This window comes from Salvia miltiorrhiza, chromosome 3 (genome assembly GCF_028751815.1).
Source record: "Salvia miltiorrhiza cultivar Shanhuang (shh) chromosome 3, IMPLAD_Smil_shh, whole genome shotgun sequence".
Taxonomy (NCBI): domain Eukaryota; kingdom Viridiplantae; phylum Streptophyta; class Magnoliopsida; order Lamiales; family Lamiaceae; genus Salvia; species Salvia miltiorrhiza.
In genome coordinates, this window is record NC_080389.1 from 3,064,668 (window position 1) to 3,088,852 (window position 24,185).

The 24,185-nt window shown below is 36.3% G+C and overlaps 3 protein-coding genes and 1 pseudogene across 3 annotated transcripts; 1 reads left to right on the top strand and 3 right to left on the bottom strand.

Moving 5' to 3' along the window:
* Positions 1 to 1,305: 1,305 nt before the first annotated feature.
* On the bottom strand, positions 1,306 to 3,879 carry LOC131015797 (putative late blight resistance protein homolog R1B-16). The gene has a single exon (XM_057944220.1). The coding sequence runs from the start codon at positions 3,877 to 3,879 to the stop codon at positions 1,306 to 1,308; it is 2,574 nt and encodes an 857-aa protein (XP_057800203.1).
* Positions 3,880 to 3,962: 83 nt separating this feature from the next.
* LOC131015799 (probable 37S ribosomal protein S5, mitochondrial) lies at positions 3,963 to 11,448 on the top strand (annotated as a pseudogene).
* A 1,345-nt stretch (positions 11,449 to 12,793) lies between these two features.
* LOC131015800 (putative late blight resistance protein homolog R1C-3) lies at positions 12,794 to 14,791 on the bottom strand. Its single transcript, XM_057944221.1, has one exon. It carries the CDS (start codon positions 14,789 to 14,791, stop codon positions 12,794 to 12,796), a length of 1,998 nt encoding a protein of 665 aa, XP_057800204.1.
* A 73-nt stretch (positions 14,792 to 14,864) lies between these two features.
* On the bottom strand, positions 14,865 to 15,458 carry LOC131015801 (uncharacterized). Its single transcript, XM_057944222.1, has 2 exons — positions 15,186 to 15,458; positions 14,865 to 15,098 (listed from the first exon to the last, which is right to left on the bottom strand). The coding sequence occupies exons 1-2, from the start codon at positions 15,456 to 15,458 to the stop codon at positions 14,865 to 14,867; spliced, it is 507 nt and encodes a 168-aa protein (XP_057800205.1).
* Between the last annotated feature and the right edge of the window lie 8,727 nt (positions 15,459 to 24,185).

The window sequence follows — 24,185 nt, forward strand, 5'->3', positions numbered from 1 at the left end:
CACATTAATCTTGTCTATTTAGTTATGTATTTAAATAAAGAACAAACTAATCTTTTGTCTGTTGGTAACTTCACTTTCTTCGGTCGTGTTCTTGAAAATACTACTGCTTCATTGCTTTTGATAAGAAGGATACCATTTTCACAAATAAAATACTATACACAAAGTACATTTGCACAAGATAAATAATCGATTGCACTGCTTTGCTTTGCTTGCTCTTGTTTTTAGCCTTTAGGTGAGTTGGATGTTACAATATGATAATCAGATATTGTAGTTCCTGCGTCACATTATTTATAGCCTATGCATTTTCGGCACAGAGATTAAGGAGAATAAAATTAAGATAAAGATGTGTGTGTCACACGTGTTTAGTATTGTGTTTAAGGAATTTTTTATTGTTCTTAATTTTACCAAGAAAAATGAAATTTTTTTCCTTTCACTTTACTTTTTATTTATATTTTTAGATTATTTAATTATTGTATTTTCGAAAATACAACATGGCAATTATATTAAATTTAAAGGAATCCGCACAAACTGAAATTTAAAGGAATAAAAAAAATAAAAAAAAATAAACTGAAAATTTTCATTTCATTATGACGTTAGTTTTTGGCTGCCATGATCCTCAAAACCAACAAAAAGAAATCTGCCAATCTCTAAAATTTCATTCAAACAACTTAAAATTTTCAAATTTCCCACAATTTATATGTTTTGATGAGTGATAACATTGTGTGCTTTATCACGTGTATATGTCTATTGTTTTATGAAGAACGTTGGTATTTCATAGTTAGTTTCTTTTTCCCAAGATACTTGGTTGTCATTCAATCAACTAGGTCACTCATACAAGAAAAAAGTTGTCCATAAAAATCACAAAATGGGTGTTAAAATGAGACAAAGTTAGAAATATCCCTAAAGCTTATGGATGAAGATCAAGTCAGCGAACACTAAACAAAGGTGATTGCTGAAATTGAGGGACGTGCAACTTTTATACATTGAGTAATTTTAAATAGTTTAAACTTATTTAAAAGTGTGATTGGAATGAGATTATTGTATGTTTGTGATCAGAATAATATGATACTATTACATTGTTGCCCTTAAAATAGATTAAAAAATAAGGACATAATAGGCAAACTAAATTTGGTAAAACCAAACACTTTTATAGTAGGTATAGATTATAGATACTAATTAAACATATGATTTATGTTGCTAAAAATTAAAAATAATTAAAAACAAGCTAAATATAAAGTTATAAGGAAAATTAATCACTCAAATTAGTATATTCCCACATGCAATTGAATTCCTCATCACATCAAACTACACGTTGAATGACTCAACTAGAACATGAAAGGGTGGGTCCCCTTGTAATTCCTCTTGCTCCTCTACTATCTTTTTCAAAGACACAACCGCTGATTCACTGCAATTCAACAATCTAATTGATTTGAGTGTTGGTATTTCTCCAATTTCTGAAGGGAACTCCTCCAACGACTCCATGTACCAGAGCTCAAGTTGCTCAAGGCGTGGCAAGCAGGAGCTCTCTAACGTCCAACATTCCATATCCCTACACTGTTCCAATATCAAGTATTTGAGGCTGGGGAATTGGCCTTCAACTATTTCCCATCTGCCTGTTGCAAACTGCCCACCAAACAGTTGGAGCTTCTCAAGAAGTGGTAATGAACCTATCTTTTCCAGAATTTCCTCCAAATGGAACAACTTTCCGCATTGAAGTGACAGCTTCTTGAGTGAGTGCGGGAAGCTAATACTCTGCAGATACTCATCATCACTTCCATGTCCAATAGAGCACGTCAAGCTTTCCAGCTTACTCAGACATTGAAGATAGCTGAGGCACTTCACTCTCTCCATTACTTTATGCATGTACACTATACCTAGTTTCTTGATATTGGGAATTCTCTTAACCACTTCTTCATTCAAGTTGAAATAAATCACTCCTTTGAGCGTCTCTAGATTCTCCATCATAACATCACTATCCCCGCTCGGAGGATCTGGGAGATACATTAATCCTGGATATTTGAACTCGACATGCTTAAGCTGATGCATTTTCCAAATTTCTACTGGTGCAGTCTTATGTACCCAACAAGAAACAATTAGTGTGTGTAGATTCCAGAGCAGACTAATTGAAGAAGGGATTTGGAACCCCTCACGAAATCTAGCCCAAAGGTACCTCAAGTTCACCAATTGAAACACAATTTCTTCTAAATACCCTCTGGAATACTCATATGCACTCAGTGTCCTCAAAAATCTGAAATCTAGCAATTCTGGAACCGTATTGCCATGACATATGAAAGAACGAGCACGTGACGACATAGTTTCCATGGCATCCTTGACTGTCATAGCTGAAGTGCTTCTGGGAATAGCAATGCGGCGTTGGCTATTTATCCCTCGAGGACAATGTTGCCCTAAGACATAATAAAACCTCTGCTTTTCAGCTTCTTGAAATGATAGATCTCTCACTAAATCATGCATTTTGCAGTACTTTATATTCCCAACTGCCCCCAACTTATGAACTAGAATGAGGTTTCTATCCACTAGCTCCTTCAAATACTCCTTGGCAATTGTTTTCAAGCTTTTATTGATTATTGGTTTGAGAAAGCCTTCAGAAACCCATAACCTCATGAGTTCTGCAACCCTAATTTCCTCATCTTCCTCAAACACTCCCATGTACAAAAAACAAGGCTTCAGATAGGCAGGCAAATGGTCATAGCTCAGTTTCAATACTCTCAAGCAATATTCATCATTTTTCGAATTCACTATTGAGCTTAAGTTTTCCTCTATGTGCTCCCAATATTCAAGTGTAAGTTCGGACTTTGCTAGTAGACCGCCAATCACAGCAATCGACAAAGGAAGTCCCTTACACTTTTCCACAATTTTCTTTCCAATTTCCTCGAGTTGAAGAGGAAAGCCCTCATCCCCAAATACAGTTTTGGAGAACAAATTCCAGCTACTAACATCATCTAAAAATCTCATACCAATGCTGTTAGAGTTTGTCAACTCGGCAGCCAAGTTTGAGAGCCTAGTCGTTACAATTACTCGACTCCCATCATTGTAATCGGGAAAGAAAAACCTCATCTTGTACCACACTTCTACACTCCACATATCATCCAATATTATAATATACCTCCTACCCCATAAACACTTGTGCAATTTTTCTCCCAATTCGTTCTCATCACTAAAGTCATCCCTCGAATCTCCGCTCACTTGGTAAAGAATTTCTCTAAGTGTTTCTCTAACATTATAAGTTTGAGAAATTGTAGTCCACGCACGAATATCAAAATACTCCTTAACAAGGGCATGCTCAAATATATGTCGGGCAAGAGTGGTTTTACCAATCCCGCCCATCCCTGTGATTGGGATGATTTGGCGGTTACGGTTCCCTCCAGTGAGCCAATCCAAGAGTTGAAGTTGCACGTCATCAAACCCCACCATCATGCTTTCCTTCACAGTGGAAGTGGACGTCAAGGAGCCAGCATGAGTCGAGGAGACCTTTCTCTGCAGCTGAGCTTCAGCTGAAGTCTCCATGGCTTCCTTCTTGATCACATTCATTTCTTCTATCACTTGCTGTAGATCTTCATAGAAGTCGATGCAACTGACTTCATTGGGACTAGAACTACCCAGTTTAATCACGTTCACAATATGTGATTCGATAACATCTTCAACAGCATGAGCTGCATCTGCGATACGCATCTCCAGCGGATCAGCTTCATCTCCATCAGCAACAGGGGGCTTATAACTTTCAAGAAATTCCTGCAAAAAGGTAAGAATTTGAGTGAGAGATTCAAGTTGTTGTTTGTGGATAGAAATTGGAGGGGAAGGGTGGTGCTCGATCTGATTGATGGTATTCATAAGAGAAACTATGGCTGCATAGGCTGCCATGATCCAAGGAAAAACAGTGTATATTTTTCTGAGAAAGAATTTGATAGAATCTGAGTTTAGGTTGAGCAAAAACAATGTGTAAAATGGGTATATCTCCTCTTCTCAATTATTATCAGAAACATTATGTGTGCAGCATTTCATCCACCTTTCAGAATCACATTAATGCCAAACAGCTAAGATAAGAGAAGACTTGTCGGTTGACCCTACAGTTTACTAGTCTCCTATCACATTCTGCTAATTATGCTAATTATGAAATAATGACTATGCTAATTATGAAATAATGGAGCAAAAGAGTAGAAAGCTACAATTGAATTTTTTTTTAGGTAGGTGATCATTTAGTGTAGCATGCATTATGCTATGCTTAAATGTGCATACTAATAAGATTCAAAATAAAACCTTTTGGAATATGATTTGTCTTCTCGCAGTGCACTACTTAAAAAAAAAAAAAAAGCGGGCAATGTCCAATCCTCATACAGCTAAGAAACATTAAATCTATACTATATTAAAAAGGGAGTTTCCAATTTGAAATTGATTTCAAATTGATTTAGGTGGCAATTTTGTGAATACTAAAAAAATTAAAGTCAGAAGTTGAAACTCAAATTTATTGTGAAATTCTACTAATTATAAAATATTTGATATTGATATCAAATTAAAGATCATGACAAGAGCTTTAATTTGATATATTTTATGTAAATATATGATTTAAAATGTACAAATTAAATTTGTTTAAATATTTTTGGCTTTTCATAATATCAAATTTTATAATTGTAAATTCTTTTTTATTTTTTAATATTCAATTCTAATATATTTAGTTAAAAATAAAATTTATTATATTTATGAGTATGATAATTAAATTAATATTATTTTTTATATAAATATAAAAAATAAAAAATATTTTCCCGTGCAGTGCACGGGATGCAAATGCTAGTTACATTTAAAAGAGTGTGGTGCTCGATCTGATTGATGGTATTCATAAGAGAAACCTTTTACACATATATACATAACAATGTAAGGTATGCAAATGCTAGTTACATGCATATGCCGCCATGATCCAAGGAAAAAGAGTGTATATTTTTCTGAGAAAGAATTTGATAGAATCTGAGTTTAGGTTCAGCAAAAACAATGTGTAAAATGGCTATATCTCCTGTCCTCAATTATTATCACAAACAATGTGTCCTTGACGTCATTTAAGTATGCGCTGATTCAAGTCTTTAAAAATAAGAATATAAGAGTAGAGTAGGTGAGTGATGCTGATTTCCATGTTCTAATTCATGCATCCAAGAATAAACTATGATTAATGATGCCCAACTTGGTTGGTATTCACCTTTGAAATTTCCGAATAGGTTGAAGACAGTGGGTAGATTTGTACAAGATTAATTTAGAAAACAACATGCAAGTCGTCAAGTTGGTATATAAAATATGGAATTTTGAAAAAAAAAAAAAACAAAAATTGCAAGTTGGGAAAGTTGTCATATTTTGTTTTCCTTGAATCTAATTGATGTTTTTTTTCTTTTTTTAAATCCTGAAGTACATGTCAGGATCCGCCTAAACATATTGAAATATTTAACTTCTTGTATATTTTTTTTGTTTTTATATTCTTTTTAAAATATTTAAAGGACGAAGGGAGTATAAATTAGTTGTAAAATTTTAAGCATTAATTTCCACTACCAATTAATTCAAACTAGATTTTCCATTCGTGGGATGCACGAAAAATATTTGACATCTTTAAAATTTTTAAATTTTAAATAAGGGAGCTCAATCCCAACACGCCCAGCCCAATAAATTAAATAGAAAACAAAATCGGGTCCAGCCGAATAAAAATAAAAACCGGCCCAAATGCTATTGTATACGTCAGCCCAATCAAATAAATATAAAAGGAAATTGGGCCAGCTAAATTTAAAAGGAAACGGCCCAAATAGAAGCCCAACCCTCAAGCCCCAACTGGAATGTGGATGTATGATTATTTTGTGGTATTTTGCATGCTGAGTGATTATTCGCTTAGTTGTGAGTGTGTTTGTTGGTGTCAAGGAAATTAAATTACATATTTTGATTTTTAGTTCGAGCAGCTCACATAATGATGAAGTTCTTTTTGAGATTCCGGGGATGAGAGTGTGCAGTTCCTATTTAAGACGAGTTTGGTTGCGCAGTTTTAATACCCTGACTATTAGTGTAGTGACTATCACGAGCTGTTCCCCATTTTTCTGGATGACATTTTTAATAAGAACTATTTTTTAGTGCAATATGGAATACTAGAATGTGAATGCGTGTTTTGTATTTCCATTGTGTTCTTTTTTTCACTACTTGCTTTTTCGTGCTTAGACATTTGTCTGACTTTATAGAGTTGAACAGAGACCTTTGATGATGCATTCAAATGGATGAAAATAATTGATGAATTTGAGGAGAAACATTTCGCGTTGAAGGCGGAGTATTGGGTGATAGGGGAGTTGATGAATAAGTTGAAAGTAGCTGAAGGAAAGGAGAAATTTCTTCTTGAGGTGAAGTTGAATAGTGAGAATGGCAGAGGCCAGGGATGCCTTTGATCCAAATGATCCAGCCAATTATGGGATCATCGAGCGTGAGGATGATGGTGGATCTGTTGATCGTGAGGAGGATCGTGAGAAGGAGGAGGATAAAGAAACTAAAGAAAGTGAAGAGAAAAGTGGTTTATTCGAGTTTGATAATCTGAAACAGAAGGATAATAAATATATGGAAAGGATGAATGAAATAGATAAAAAAGTTGAGGAGAAACTGGCAGTGTTGGATTATACTTTTGGAAGGAAGGGGAAACTATTGGAGGAGGAAATTAGAGAGGAACGCATTGATCGAACAGAAGAGACAGCCTCTTTATAGGAAGGTAAATACATGCATCTATCAATCTTTCTTTCTCAGCTTTCCTCTGTGATTCCCTATGTATTGATTCCAGTTGTCAAAGGTCACACCCTTCCAATACTGAGGCCGCTAGAAATTCTCTATCTTTGGTCTGGACCTCACCCTCTGCACGAAGAAGACTTCGAACAGCGGCCAAACATTCAACCCTGGCCTGCGCAGATGATATAACAAAGAAACTTAGGGGACACACATCTAAAAAGCGAAAATGGAATAAACGAAAATGAGCCCACCTTCTCAATCGTCATCACAAGGCCATCTGCTATTTGCTGGCGGTTCAAGGACTCCTGAGCTTGAAGATCAGCGGGAGCAATCTGGGCGATCATTTGAGATCGACACTCTTCACCAGTTAGATCCCCAAGAACACGAGGGGCGATCCCCGTTCCAAAGGACACCCCAGCATCGCGGAAACGGTGAGGAGAAACGGGCATCTGAGCAGAGGAGGTAGCATCCTCTGAGTACAATACGACGGTTTCCGGCTGCGCCGCAGACGTCGTGATTTTCTTGTTCTTCTGCTGCAATTGCCTCTTAGTCGAGACACCTTTTCGTTTCTTCAGAACTGGAGGATCATCCTCTTCCGCATTTCCGGTACCTTCCTCACGAAGCTGAGGTCGTCGAGAGCCGGAAGACCCCGCGGCAATGGCTTGCGCGGCGCCGCCTACAGTCTGCGCAGCCGGAGATGGTTCAACAGCACCACTCTGGGAAAAGTTGAAGCTATCAATGACACCAACCGATGGGGTTTTCCACGTATCCATACCTAACTCAAAGCAAACAAAATGGAAAGCACATCAGAAGCACAATCCAAAGAACAAATCCGGCACGCATAAGAAAGAGGGACTAACGTAAAAAGCAAAACGTGACAAATATTAATGTTAAGACATATTTAATACCCTCGCGAGATAGGGGGTAACGGGAGAATAAGCCTGCACCGGCTAGGACAGAGGGTCTAGTCACCAGCACCTTCACGTCCAAAACGTCCTTGACCCGGGCCTCGGCCAACCGTGTCAAAAGAATATCTTCAATATCAGTTACGCGCGCGGAACTAGAAGGGGTGAGGTGCTTAGTCTCATGCCATTGAAGTTGTGCATCGGCGCCGATAATGTCTGGCCAAGTTCCATTGCGGGTTTGGACAAAGAAATATTTATCTTGGAAGTCTTTGTCTAAAGAAGTCATCTTTTTCATAAAAGCCATGTGACCCCCAGCCTTGGAGGTGAAATTATAATGGGACCCTGTTCGTTTCAGAACATGGGTCTTATGAAATAGGGCAGCGCTGTAGGGATAATTGTTAGCGGCGCAGACTATATGTAACACGTGGGCTCGACGAATAGAAGAAGGAGAAAGTTGAAAAAAGGGAATGCCATACAAATTACATAGTTCAATTAGAAAAGGAGAAGGAGGGATGTGCAGTCCAGCATCAACTTGATCGACCCAGATCGGAACAACATCGGGATTAATGCCTCGAAAGGTATTGGGCATGTCGGAATCAGGGTCAGCAGAATTCTGGATCCGGACTTTGTAATCCGAATCACCAACATCGATACGAAGGGCATCCCTTATCATCTTCATGGATCGGGCAGACAAAGTGGATTGGGGGAAGGCAGACGAAGCAGCCATGGATAATGCAAAGTGGCAAACAAGAAAACAGTACGAAACAGGAAAGGGGGAAGGAAGGGGGATGAAGAAAACCGTCAAAAGGAAAAAGTAAAATATCGCAAAGCTAGAGGAAGGAGAGAAGAGATACCTGGTTAAACCTAGCGACAGGGAGGGCGAGAAGAGAAAGGGGAACAACCGGCGGGGAGAGAGAAGAAACTGAAACAGAAAAAAAAACGAAGAACACAGAAGAGTGAAGGAAGAAAGAGAGTAAGGAAAAGAAGAAAGAATAAACATTTATAGAGGAGATGGATTCGAAGAGACAGAAAAGGAGGGAAATCATTAGGGTTAAAAACTAAGGGTCCAGATTTAATCACGGAAATGGCTGTTGAAAAGGGAGGGTGCAGATCGAGTCTGGGGCTGTGAAAGGACGTGTACGGGGAATAGCAAAAGCGTCAGTCATTAAATGACAAGACGTCATGGACAGAGGAAAGAAACCCTACGAAGACAAGAAAGCACCAAACGCTCGATACAATTATAAGAAGAAATCCAAAAACCTCTCATCCTAGAAATACCAGAGAATCGGCGCCGACTAAAGTCTGCGCCGCGTAGGAGAAATCAACATTTTCGGCCCAGAAGACATATTGGATAAGAAAATAGCATAGATCTAAGGCATCATTGGTCGAGAAAGGAATTGAACCAAGCTCTAAGCACACCTGACTTGGAAGAGCAGAGCCGTGTTACACAACGATCAAAGCAAAGTAGCAGTCCCAATATAAGTCGGCGCAAACTAGAATAGGGGAGTCCCGATTTCAAGAACATCTACGAAAATTCAAAGCTCTCTTTTTCGCAGACTAGGGGGGGAGTAGCTGATGAGGAGTGAGGATCCCATCAGCCATCCTACCCCGAACAAGGATAGCGGCACCGACTTGGCCCCGGGACACACTCGGCTCAAGAGGCGTGAATACGCCACACGATCACCGAAATAACACAACAGCAATGATCAATGTCGGCACAGATTAAGAAAGAAGCTGGCTTATACCCCAAGTCCACTCGGATCGAAAGAAGCAAAGCCATATCGTAAGAGATAGCGACGCCGCCAAATACCTGCGCAGACTAGAGAGGACAGTGCAACACTAAAAGCGACATACGGAGAAGACTTAAGGAGTGGGAACAACCAGTAATGAGAGCTGGAAAAGAGCACGTGTTCAACAAAAGGCTGCAAATTAGTTAGAGAGTTTGTTAGTAGAGAGAGAGACGTTCACGTACGCCGCATGTGGAGTACGTGAACGACACGAAAAGCCCTTTTTACCCTTTGCCCTAAATGTAATCCTATAAATACGCTTTGTAAACCAATATTTAATATACAATTTTTACCTTAAGAAATCTCATCTGCAAGTTTTCAAGCAAATCCCCTCTCACACTGCGATACAGGTGATTCCGACGTCTTTTCCGACTAGTTTAGATAGGCTTGAACGTTAAACCTCACCAACAGGCATATGAGAAGTGCTTTCAGAATCTGCACTATGTAGAGCGGCATGAGGATCATACAATTGCACATGCAATTCAGACATCGTATAAAAAGACTAAGGTATCGTCAAATTTCTAGTTGTATATCTTTGTTGATGGTTGAAATTGATAGAAAGCTGTTTTTCTTCTTTAGGGATTTTGGCCTGAAATTTTTAAGTGCTTGTAGGTGTATCTTTGGCCAGCTCCCACACAATCAGGGATGAAGGCAGGCAAAACTGTGGAGTTGATTCTTAACTTAGCTGGTTACAGGAATGTGAAATCAAAGGTATGAAACTGGCTCGAGAAATATGTTCTTTCGTTTCCAACTTTGTCCTGATGGAAATACTCTTGTAGGTTGTTGGTTCAAGGAATCCCCACAACACTGTGAAGGCTCTCTTCAAGGCATTAAATGCGGTAAATGGGAGGAATTATCTACATTGATATTATATTTCACCATTGTTTATCCTTTTCTATTCCTCTTTCTTTTGCTCGCAGATTGAAACTCCCAAAGATGTTCAGGAAAAGTTTGGCCGAACTGTGGTTGAATCATATCTACTGTGATAGGTATGATCTTGATCTTTTCCTTGAGTTTCTCTATTTTTGTAGGGGGGTGGTATGTGAGTGGGTGAACATATTTGAATGCACTTAAGATGTACTTTTAGTGATTTCTGGTTTTCCACATGAACTAAATATTCCGCCTCCAAATACACGAACTATTAATTGTTCCGATTTTTCACACGGCTATCAATTTTCGGCGATCGTGGCTAGTTAAAGTGACAAATTAATATCATCGCGACAAGCTGAAGTAGCATATAGAAATCCAAGTACCTCGTCTAGCTCATCAATTGTTTAAACCATGTAGGCATTTAAGGCATCCACCTCAACATTAATTTGGGTGCAATTGATAATCGTGTGAAAAATTAGAACAATTGAAAGTTCATGTGTTTGGAGGCAGATTTTTTAGTTTATGTGCAAAACTAGAATTGGTTGAAAGTTTGTGTATTTAGGCACAACTAACCCATTGGACTTTGCAGTTGCTTAAATTTTAATTAATTGCACAATTTTCATCAAATTTACCTCTTGAATTGAATAACATGGACTAGTTTTTTGAGATAATTGAACAACACAGGTCTAGCAGATTTTTGTTGTCTCATATGAGTACTACTCTTGTTCAATCTCAGGTTTACAAAGAAACAATATTATCTGTGGATAGATTAATCTCTTGAGCATTTGGGATGACCAAGCTGTTATTTTCTGAATCGAGGTTATATAATAGGGAAAACAAACGACGCAGTGCCAGTGGCAAAAAGATGCTGAAAGGAGAACCACTTTGCTTTTCTTTTTGAAATGTGGAATCAAAATTGCTGAAATTGAGGAGCATAATCAATAAAATGCTTTTAGTTTTGCATAGTGAACTATTCATACCAAAATCATTTTTCTTGATGCAGTTGCATATTTTAGTTGATTATGGTTTTAGGCTTATGCTCTTTCTCTGTCTCTCATGAATTGTGTTGAGGATAGGAAATAACATTGATTTGGGCACTTAATTTGTAATATTTAGATTCCATTCCACAGCTTCACTTGGTGTAGTTTTGTACCAGCTCTTTTAAATATGTATTTTTCCTTCAAATTATAAACTTTTAGAGTCTTCTTATCCATTCATTGCGTACAGAAAATAAATCAAAGTGGAGTATGAATGATATAGAGACATTTCTCTTTTATAGAGATGAACAACGGCGTCAATAAAAATAAATAACATTTCAACTAAATTATTTCAACTTAGATAAATGAAAAACTTGATGCCATATTTGGATTCTAGGGAGAAAAGACAAGAGACAGTCTTGTCTCTTGTGTACCATTGGTGGCACGGTTTAAACCCGAATTTGCTAAATGAATCATGGTTTGGCGTGGGTATGACCCGGTATTTTCACAAGTATTTGTGAAAATACAAGGCGTATGCGGAATGCATTTGTAAGTGACAAATATGATAGTGAAAAGCATTAACAATGAAAACCACACATTAATATTTTCTATTTAGTTATGTATTTAAATAAAGAACACACTAATCTTATGTCCGTTGGTAACTTCACTTTCTTCGGTCGTGTTCTTGAAAATACTACTGCTTTATTGCTTTTGATAAGAAGGATACCATTTTCACAAATAAAATACTATACACAAAGTACATTTGCACAAGATAAATAATCGATTGCACTACTTTGCTTTTGCTTGCTCTTGTTTTTAGCCTTTAGGTGAGTTGGATGTTACAATATGATAATCGGATATTGTAGTTCCTGCGTCACATTATTTATAGCCTATGCATTTTCGGCACAGAGATTGAGGAGAACAAAATTAAGATAAAGAATGTTGATATTTCATAGTTAGTTTCTTTTTTCCAAGATACTTGGTTGTCATTCAATCAACTAGGTCACTCGTACAAGAAAAAAGTTGTCCATAAAAATCAGAAAATGGGTGTTAAAATGAGACAAAGTTAGAAATATGCCTAAAGCTTATGGATGAAGATCAAGTCAGCGAGCACTAAACAGAGGTGATTGCTGAAATCGAGGGACGTGCAACTTTTATACATTGAGTAATTTTAAATAGTTTAAACTTATTTAAAAGTGTGATTGGAATGAGATTATTGTATGTTTGTTTAGAATAATATTAATAATATGATACTATTACATTATTGCCCTTCAAATAGATTAAAAAATAAGGACATAATAGGCAAACTAAATTTGCTAAAACCAGACACTTTTATAGTAAGTGTAGATTATAGATACTAATTAAACATATGATTTATGTTGCTAAAAATTAAAAATAATTAAAAACAAGCTAAATATAAAGTTATAAGGAAAATTAATCACTCAAATTAGTATATTCCCATATGCAATTGAATTCCTCATCACATCAAACTACACGAAAGTTGGGATCAATTAACTATAACATGAAAGGATGTGTCCCCTTGTAATTCCTCTTGTTCCTCTACTATCTTTTTCAAAGACACAGCCATTGATTCACTGCACTTCAACAATTCAATTGATTTGAGGTTTGGTATTTCTCCAATTTCTGAAGGGAACTCCTCCAACGACGCCATGTCCCAGAGATGAAGTTGCTCAAGGCGTGGCAAGCAGGAGCCCTCTAACGTCCAACATTCCATATCCCTACAGTCGTACAATCTCAAGTATTTGAGGATGGGGAATTGGCCTTCAACTATTTCCCAACTGCGTCTTGCAAACTGCCCATATCTCAATTCGAGCTTCTCAAGAAGTGGTAATGAACCTATCTTTTCCAGAATTTCCTCCAAATGGAACTTTCCGCATACAAGAAACAGCTTCTTGAGTGAGTGCGGGAAGCTAATACTCTGCAGATACTCTTCACTTCCATGTCCAATAATGCACGTCAAGCTTTCCAGCTTACTCAGACATTGAAGATAGCTGAGGCACTTCACTCTCTCCATTACTTTACTCCGGTATTCTATATACAGTTTCTTGATATTGGGAATTCTCTTAACCATTTCTTCATTCAAGTTGAAATCAATCACTCCTTTGAGCGTCTCTAGATTCTCCATCATAACATCACTATCCCCGCTCCGAGGATCTGGGAGATACATTCCTGGAAATCCAAACTCGACATGCTTAAGCTGATGCATTTTCCAAATTTCTACTGGTGCAGTCGTATGTTCACTCCAACAAGAAACAATTAGTATGTGTAGATTCCAGAGCAGACTAATTGAAGAAGGGATTTGGAACCCCTCACGAAATCTAGCCGAAAGGTACCTCAAGTTCACCATTTGAAACACATTTTCATCTAAATACCCTTCCGAATTATATGTACTCAGTGTCCTCAAAAATCTGAAATCTAGCAATTCTGGAACCGTATCAGCATGACATATGAAAGAACGAGCACGTGACGACATAGTTTCCATGGCTGAAGTGCTTCTGGGAATAACAATGCGGCGTTGGCTATTTATCCCTCGAGGACAATCTTGCCCTAACACATAATAAAACCTCTGCTTTTCAGCTTCTTGAAATGATAGATCTCTCACTAAATCATGCATTTTGCAGTACTTAATATTCCCAAGTTTCCCTAACTCATGAACTAGAATGAGGTTTCTATCGACTAGCTCCTTCAAATACTCCTTGGCAATTGTTTTCGAGCTTTTATTGATTATTGGTTTAAGAAAGCCTTCAGAAACCCATAGCCTCTTGAGTTCTGAGACTTCAATTCTCTGATCTTCCCCATACATCCCCATATACAAAAAACATGGCCTTAGATACGCAGGCAAATGGTCATAGCTCAGTTTCAATACTCTCAAGCAATATTCATCATTTTCCGAATTCACTATTGAGCTTAAGTTTTTCTCTATGCGCTCCCAATACTCCAATGTAAGTTCGGACTTTGCCAACAGACCCCCAATCACAGCAATCGACAAAGGAAGTCCCTTACACTTCCCCACGATTTTCTTTCCGATTTCCTCGAGTTGAAGAGGAAAACCCTCACCCCCAAATACAGTTTTGGAGAACAAACTCCAGCTACAAACATCATCTAAAAATCTCATACCAATGCTGTTAGAGTTTGTCAACTCGGCAGCCAAGTTTGAGAGCCTAGTCGTTACGATTACTCGACTCCCATCATTGTAATCGGGAAAGAAAAACCTCATCTTGTCCCACACCTCTATACTCCACATATCATCCAGTATTATAATATACCTCCTACCGCATAAATACTTGTACAATTTTTCTCCTAAATCTTCCTCACTCAGATCACTACCCAAATTTCCACTTTCTTGGTGAAGAACTTGCCTAAGTGTTTCTCTAACATTATAAGTTTGAGAAATCGTAGTCCACACACGAATATGAAAATACTCCTTAACAAGGGCATGCTCAAATATATGTCGGGCAAGAGTGGTCTTACCAATCCCGCCCATCCCTGTGATTGGGATGATTTGGCGGTTACGGTTCCCTCCAGTGAGCTTATCCAAGAGTTGAAGTACCACGTCGTCAAAGCCCACCATCTTGCTTTCCTTCACTGTAGAAGAAGACGAGTCGAGTCGAGGAGACCTTTCTCTGCAGCTGAGCTTCATCTGAAGTCTCCATGGCTTCCTTCTTGATCACATTCATTTCTTCTATCACTTGCTGTAGATCTTCATAGAAGTCGATGCAACTGACTTCCTCTCTAGAATTCACTTCTTCAGCCGCATGAGCTGCATCTACAACATAGCCTTGGAGAAATTCCTGCAAGAAGGTAATTAATAATTTGAGTTAGAGATTCATTTCTTCAATCACTTGTCGTAGATCTTGATAGAAGTTGATGAAACTGACTTCATTGGGACTAGATCTACCCAGTTTAATCACGTTCACAATATATGATTCGATAACATCTTCAACAGCATGAGCTGCATCTGCAATACGCATCTCCAGCGGATCAGCTTCATCTCCATCGGACTTATAACTTTCAAGAAATTCCTGCAAAAAGGTAAGAATTTGAGTGAGAGATTCAACTTGTTGTTTGTGGATAGAAATTGGAGGGGAAGGGTGGTGGTCGATCTGATTGATGGTATTCATAAGAGAAACTATGGCTGCATAGGCTGCCATGATCCAAGGAAAAAACAGTGTATATTTTTCTGAGAAAGAATTTGATAGAATCTGAGTTTAGGTTCAGCAAAAACAATGTGTAAAATGGGTATATCTCCTCTTCTCAATTATTATCAGAAACATTATGTGTGCAGCTTTTCATCCACCTTTCAGAATCACATTAATGCCAAACAGCTAAGATAAGAGAAGACTTGTCGGTTGACCCTACACTTTACTAGTCTCCTATCACATTGTGCTAATTATGCTAATTATGAAATAATGACTATGCTAATTATGAAATAATGGAGCTAAAGAGTAGCAAGCTACAATTGAATTTTTTTTAGGTAGGTGATCATTTAGTGTAGCATGCATTATGCTATGCTTAAATGTGCATAATAATAAGATTCAAAATAAAACCTTTTGGAATATGATTTGTCTTCTCGCAGTGCACTACTTAAAAAAAAAAAAGGCGGGCAATGTCCAATCGTCATACAGCTAAGAAACATTAAATTACATGTAAATTTAAATAAGAACACTATGGTGTAAAAGTATTCCAACCATTCTGAATCAAGTTCAATAAAAATTATTAATATGAAATTTTACACCACCTTAACCTAAATTACCATTTTTGTTGTCCTGCCTACTCAGAGCATGAAACTTAGGAAGCTAACACTCACTCAATCTCATTTGATTATCTCATATAATTTGGGAAATATATACTAGTATAAAATTATGATATAGAGCTTCATTCTCAACTTTTTTTTCAATGAAATCCAGCTTGTTTTCTTATTCTCGACTAGGCCCAAGCCCATCCCATGAACATATATAGAGAAATAAAGGTTACTTTTACTTTTTGGATCCAACCGAAGAAATAAGGGCTGGTCTTGGGTGCGACCGTCGCACAGTGTGCGACGGGTCCGCCCCGGCCCGCGCCCGACACGGCCCGCAATCCAGACCCGAAATCCTAAATCCTAAATTTTTACATTTGTTTATAATAATTATTACTTTTAATAAGCATGAAATATACATTTGTTCGCACAAATGTATACTTATATAAATATAGGTATTTTTCTTCATTTAATATACAGTATTATATTTTCTAAACCCTAAATTCTATAAACTAAACCCTAAACCCTGTAAACTAAACCCTAAGCGTGAACACTAAACCCTAATAAGTGAAGACTAAACCCTAAGTCTGAACATTAAACCCTAATAGGAGTATTTAGTACTTTTAATAAGCATAAGATATACATTTGGTCGCACAAATGTATACTTATATTAATATAAATATTTACCTTCATTCAATATAAAATATTATACATATCAATATACATTTATATGAACAAATGTATATATTATGTTTATTAAAAGTAACCATTATTATAAACAAATGTAATAATTATGAGTATGGGTCAAACCCACGCGGGTCAGGGTTCTGGGTCAGGAGGGCGGGTTTGGGCCGGGTCGACCCGTCGCACAGGAGAATTAGCGAAGAAATAAAGGTTATTATTATCCCTATCAAAGCTATTGAATATTATTGACAGCTCAAAGACACAATCCAGATATGTTGTAGGGTTTAGCATATGCAAATTACTTGACATGAAAAACACCTCAAGAAAATGATGCACTGCAAAAGGCATAGGTCGCCAACCTCACATCAACTTTTCATGAAATTTCATCAAATAAAAACTTATACAAAAAGACAATCTATTTTAACTCTCAACAAAAAATTAACATATAAGTGGCAAAAATTGTTGAGATTATTATAGTTGGAACTGTATCCCCAATTTATTTTGATCAAACAAAATTATTTAAAGAACAATTTATATAAATAACATTTCATATACTATGATTATAAATAATGTAAAATAATAATTATGATGTAAAGTGATTTCCCGTCGAATTTCGACGGGTTATAAACTAGTTTCATATAAATTGGTTTTTGGAGATGATCCTCATCGGCCACTCTTTTTAGCGCGCTTTCCTTGCCCTTTCTTGGTGGCCCCTTTAGGCGACGCTTCAACATTTCAAGCCTATTCAGTCGCCTGCCACGATCAACCAAGTTAGAATTGCAGTATTTTGGATCCAAACAAATGAAGATCTTATTCTATTTTAGATGGAGTCTACAAACTGATTGAGCATTCTACAAAAACAAGATGGACTATTCAAGTTTCCTTATCATATTTTAAGACAACTATTCCTATTTGCCAAGTAATCTATCCACAGGAACACTATCATAGAAACTTTTTAATGTTTGGTATAGTAAACATATAGTATCTCATATATCATGCATGCCACTGTTGCTAAATGACAGCAGGCCCATAGAATTTGAATATGTGGTTGAAAACTTATTAAACAATTAACAACTCTGTGAATGGTGAAAATCCTATCACTTTGTACATTTACCGAACTTAGATTAGGGGTGTAAGTGAGTCGAGCTAGCTCGCGAATTACTCGGGATCGACTCGAAAATTACTCGAAATCGACTCGGTATAAGTCGAGTCGAGCTCGAGCTCGAGCTACTCGACTAGGTATCGAGCCCGAGATCGAGTTTCATCATACTCGACTCGTTAGGCTGGCGAGCCTAATCGAGCTTTCAAAAAAATTACCGTTTTATCCAAACCTTGAATGAATAAATTGGGCCAAATTCAATTAAAATCGCAGCCCATTTTCTTTTAAAAGTGAATCTGCCAACTAATTAAATAAACCCAGCCCAATGAATTAAATAGAAAACAAAATCGGGTCTAGCCGAATAAAAATAAAAACCGGCCCAAATGCTATTGTATACGTCAGCCCAATCAAATAAAAACAAAAGGAAATTGGGCCAGCTAAATTTAAAAGGAAACGGCCCAAATAGAAGCCCAACCCTCAAGCCCCAACTGGAATTGTTTGCGTTTGTAGATGTTTGTAGATTCTTCGATTAGTTGTGAGTGTTTTTGTTGGTGTCAAGGATTTCAAATTCATGCTCTACTTATATATGGTAAGTTCACATTTGAGCTAGCAGTTCAGACTTCGTATAAAAAAGACTAAGGTATCGTCAAATTTCTACTAAGTTCACTACTTTGTTGATGGTTGAAATTGATAGAAAGCTATTTTTCTTCTTTGGGGATTTGGCCTGAAATTTTTAAGTACTTGTAGATATATCTTTGGGCAGCTCCTACACAATCAGGGATGAAGGCAGGCAGAACTGTGGAGTTGATTCTTAACTTAGCTGGTTACAGAAATAGGTTGTTGGTTGAAGGAATCCCCACAACACTGTGAAGGCTCTCTTCAAGGCTTTAAATGCGGTAAATGGGAGGCATTATATTATATACATTGATATTGTATTTCACCATTGTTTATCCTTTTCCATTGCTCTTTCTTTTGCTCGCAGATTGAAACTCCCAAAGATGTTCAAGAAAAGTTTGGCCGAACTGTGGTTGAATCATAACTACTGTGATAGGTATGATCTTCATCTTTCCCATAAGTTTCTCTATTTTTGTAGAGAGGTGGTATGTGAGTAGTGAACATATTTGAATGCACTTAAGATGTGATGCCTAATGGAGTTCACAAAGAAAGAAGGATAAGTTAACTTTCATGTCCTACTTTATTGGACTTGGGGTAATTGTGCCTATATACATGTACTTTTAGTGATTTCTGGTTTTCCACATGAACTAAATATTCCGCCTCCAAATACACGAACTATTAATTGTTCCGATTTTTCACACGGCTATCAATTTTCGGCGATCGTGGCTAGTTAAAGTGACAAATTAATATCATCGCGACAAGCTGAAGTAGCATATAGAAATCCAAGTACCTCGTCTAGCTCATCAATTGTTTAAACCATGTAGGCATTTAAGGCATCCACCTCAACATTAATTTGGGTGCAATTGATAATCGTGTGAAAAATTAGAACAATTGAAAGTTCATGTGTTTGGAGGCAGATTTTTTAGTTTATGTGCAAAACTAGAATTGGTTGAAAGTTTGTGTATTTAGGCACAACTAACCCATTGGACTTTGCAGTTGCTTAAATTTTAATTAATTGCACAATTTTCATCAAATTTACCTCTTGAATTGAATAACATGGACTAGTTTTTTGAGATAATTGAACAACACAGGTCTAGCAGATTTTTGTTGTCTCATATGAGTACTACTCTTGTTCAATCTCAGGTTTACAAAGAAACAATATTATCTGTGGATAGATTAATCTCTTGAGCATTTGGGATGACCAAGCTGTTATTTTCTGAATCGAGGTTATATAATAGGGAAAACAAACGACGCAGTGCCAGTGGCAAAAAGATGCTGAAAGGAGAACCACTTTGCTTTTCTTTTTGAAATGTGGAATCAAAATTGCTAAAATTGAGGAGCATAATCAATAAAATGCTTTTAGTTTTGCATAGTGAGCTATTCATACCAAAATCATTTTTCTTGATGCAGTTGCATATTTTAGTTGATTATGGTTTTAGGCTTATGCTCTTTCTCCGTCTCATGAATTGTGTTGAGGATAGGAAATAACATTGATTTGGGCACTTAATTTGTAAGATTTAGATTCCATTCCACAGCTTCACTTGGTGTAGTTTTGTACCAGCTCTTTTAAATATGTATTTTTCCTTCAAATTATAAACTTTTAGAGTCTTCTTATCCATTCATTACGTGCAGAAAATAAATCAAAGTGGAGTATGAATGATATAGAGACATTTCTCTTTTATAGAGATGAACAACGGCGTCAATAAAAATAAATAACATTTCAACTGAATTATTTCAACTTAGATAAATGAAAAACTTGATGCCATATTTGGATTCTAGCGAGAAAAGACAAGAGACAGTCTTGTCTCTTGTGTACCATCGGTGGCACGGTGCCATCGGGTTTTCTACAACTTCTTTTTTATTTTTTTATTTTTAAATGTAAACGGGTCCGGATTTAAACCCGAATTTGCTAAATGAATCTTGATTTGACGTGGGTATGACCCGGTGGCACCATGCCACCGGTGGTACATAAGTATTTGTGAAAAGACAATGCATATGTGGAATGCATTTGTAAGTGACAAATAAGATAGTGAAAAGCATTAACAATGAAAACCACACATTAATCTTGTCTATTTAGTTATGTATTTAAATAAAGAACACACTAATATTTTGTCGGTTGGTAACTTCACTTTCTTCGGTCGTGTTCTTGAAAATACTACTGCTTTATTGCTTTTGATAAGAAGGATACCATTTTCACAAATAAAATACTATACACAAACTACATTTGCACAAGATAAATAATCGATTGCACTGCTTTGCTCTGCTTGCTCTTGTTTTTAGCCTTTATGTGAGTTGGATGTTACAATATGATAATTAGATATTGTAGTTCCCGCGTCATATTATTTATAGCCTATGCATTTTTGGCACAGAGATTAAGGAGAATAAAATTAAGATAAAGATGTGTGTGTCACACGTGTTTAGCATTGTGTTTAAGGAATTTTTTATTGTTCTTAATTTTACCAAGAAAAATGATTTTTTTTCCTTTCACTTTACTTTTTATTTGTATTTTCATATTATTTCATTATTGTATTTTCGAAAATACAACTTGGCAATTATATGAAATTTAAAGGAATCCGCACACACTGAAATTTAAAGGAATTAAAAAAAATAAAAAAAAATAAACTGAAAATTTTCATTTCATTATGGCGCTAGTTTTTGGCTGCCATTATCTTCAAAACCAACAAAAAGAAATCTGCCAATCTCTAAAATTTCATTCAAACAACTTAAAATTTTCAAATTTCCCACAATTTATATGTTTTGAAGAGTGATAACATTGTGTGCTTTGTCATGTGTATATGTCTATTGTTTTATGAAGAATGTTGATATTTAGTTTCTTTTTCCCAAGATACTTGGTTGTCATTCAATCAACTAGGTCACTCATACAAGAAAAAAGTTGTCCATACAAATCACAAAATGAGTGTTAAAATGAGACAAAGTTAGAAATATCCCTAAATCTTATGGATGAAGATCAAGTCAGCGAGCACTAAACAGAGGTGATTGCTGAAATCGAGGGACGTGCAACTTTTATACATTGAGTAATTTTAAATAGTTTAAACTTATTTAAAAGTGTGATTGGAATGAGATTATTGCATGTTTGTGATTAGAAACTGGTTGCTAGTTCCAAACCAGTTTCTCGCCAATTTATTAGAAACCAATTTATGCTCTCTCCAATGATGGTTCTCAAACTTGAAACTAGCTTTTTTGTGCCATTGGAGGCACCCTGAGCTTTTCGCTCTGTTTGTGGGTTTATTCCATCTTGCACCATGGTGCATTGCACTTAGGTGCTTAGATGGAAGACACGTGGCTTTGTATTGCATTTAAGCCGTTGATGTATAACATTGCACTTAGGTGCTTAGATAGAAGAAAATGTAAGTCTCAAATTCAAAAATTTGCACGACACTAAGAGGGTGTTCGACTAAGCTTATTTTAAAGAGCTTATAAGCTCTTAGAGCATGTAAGATGTTTTAAAAGCTTATAAGCTGTAATTTTTAAGAGCTTATAAGTTGTCAAAGTGTTTGGATAATTAAGCTTATAAGTTAGAGAGATAATTTTTTTGCTAGAGAGAGAAAATATTTTTTTAGAGAGAGAAAATCAAAGAAAAATAAATTTGAATGATATATGATGAAAATAATAAATTATAATTGAAAAATATTTGTAAAAAGATTGTTTCATATGAGATTATAAAAAAACAAGTTGGGGTAGAGGAACTTATTTTTTGGGAAGCTTATAAGCTATTGGAGCTTATTTTTGGAGCTTATAAGCTGTTTATGAGCTTATTTTGCCAAACACTTTGAAGGAGCTTATAAGCTCCTAAAGCTGTTTAGGAGCTTATAAGCTCAGCCAAACACCCTCTAAATCTCATCTCATTCAACACATAAACATGCTACACTAGGAAAAAGAAAAAGTCAAAGATGCACACAACTAACCATGACATAATAGATACTTATCAGATTAATACGATAAGCAAAGGCCGAAGATCATTACAAATGTAGTGGTATTGAACAATCTAGGCTGTATAGTTTGAAGAGAATTTCATTTATTTCTGTGTAAAAACTCAACATACAAAAGAAGAGCAAGACAACTATTTATACTATACAAAGAAGCTTCAAGAAGCTCTTCACGGTTATAACTAACTAGACCTACTGTTAACTAACTAAACTACTCTTAGCTAATCACACAGAAACTAACGTGCGCTTTATGCGCACAGTTCATGCATGCGTTCTTGTAGCTAAGTTGCAACTCCTCTTCAATGGAGCCACGGCAAATGGAGAGACGTTTCAAAACCGAATAAATAAAGGACTTTAAGGGCGTGGGTGCTACTGCCCTGCGTTTGCATGCGCATGGGCTGAGCTTATATTTAAATGTAAACTCATACATGGGCTGATTTATAAACTGATTCATTTTTGCGAGGCACACTCCGCATCGCTCCGACACGCAGGTCCTTCAAAAATAGTTAACAATAAAACATGTAATATATATATAGTTGAATATACAACATCAAAAAAAATTATTAAAATTACCATATTCGCTGAAGACATATCTTTTCTCATCGAGACAAATGCAAACGCCATCCAAGCATAATGGAGGACCTTTATTTCATACAATTTTACAGTCCTCACGCGACACACATTTTGCTAATGACATTTTACTGCATTTATCCGAAAAAGAAAAACTTCAATTATATAAAACTAAAAACAACAAGTTGAAGAATATATTTTAAGATTGAAGTCTATTTATGAGAATTTAACAATCTTAATAAGCTATATAAGCTGTATCAATTTTGGCTTCTTTGGATCTGCTCAGCTGAAGCTTGTCCACAATATGTGATTCGATAACATCTTCAGCCGCATAAGCTAAATCTGCGATACGCATCTCCAGCGGATCAGATTCATCTCCGTCAGCAACAGGGGAGTTATAACCTTCAAGAAATTCCTGCAAAAAGGTAAGAATTTGAGTGAGAGATTCAACTTGTTGTTTGTCGATAGAAATTGGAGGGGAATGGTGATGCTCGATTGTATCGATGATATGCTTAAGAGAAACCAAGGCTGCATATGATGTCATGATCCAAGGAAAAACAGTGTATGTATATTTTTCAGAGAACTAGCAGAAAGAACGTGCGTTGCACGTTTAATTAATATCATTTTATGTGATGGAAGTTAAATAATAAATATTATTATATAGTTTGAATGCGTAACTAATGTCATTTATATGATGAAATGAAATATATATATAGGGGAAGACTAAAATAAGAACACTTCTTAAAATATAAATTAGGAACCATTTTCAGCCCTTAGATCATCAAGATCTACGTTGATTCATCACCCTGTTGGATGGATTCATGGTCCTGAGTTCGAATTCCAAAGGTAGCAAAAATTTATTTTTCGCAATTCATACCTTTATACAGTGAATTCATACGTGTCATACATAAAATTCATACAGGTTCGTAATTCTTAAAAATAAGGGTGGTTTATTGAATAACCGCCCCCATATATATATATATATATATATATATAGGGGTGAGCTCTTAAGTGTATAAAATATAAATATTTCTTAATGCACGAATTTTATGTAGAACACGTATGAATTTATCCAACATAGTTACGAATTGCGAAAAGTAAATTTTTGTTACCTTTGGGATTCGAACTCAGGACCACGAATTCATTTAACAGGATTACGAATCAATCGTAGATCTTGATGATCTAACACGAGCATTGCAGTCGCCTTGTATAACATTTATTGTGA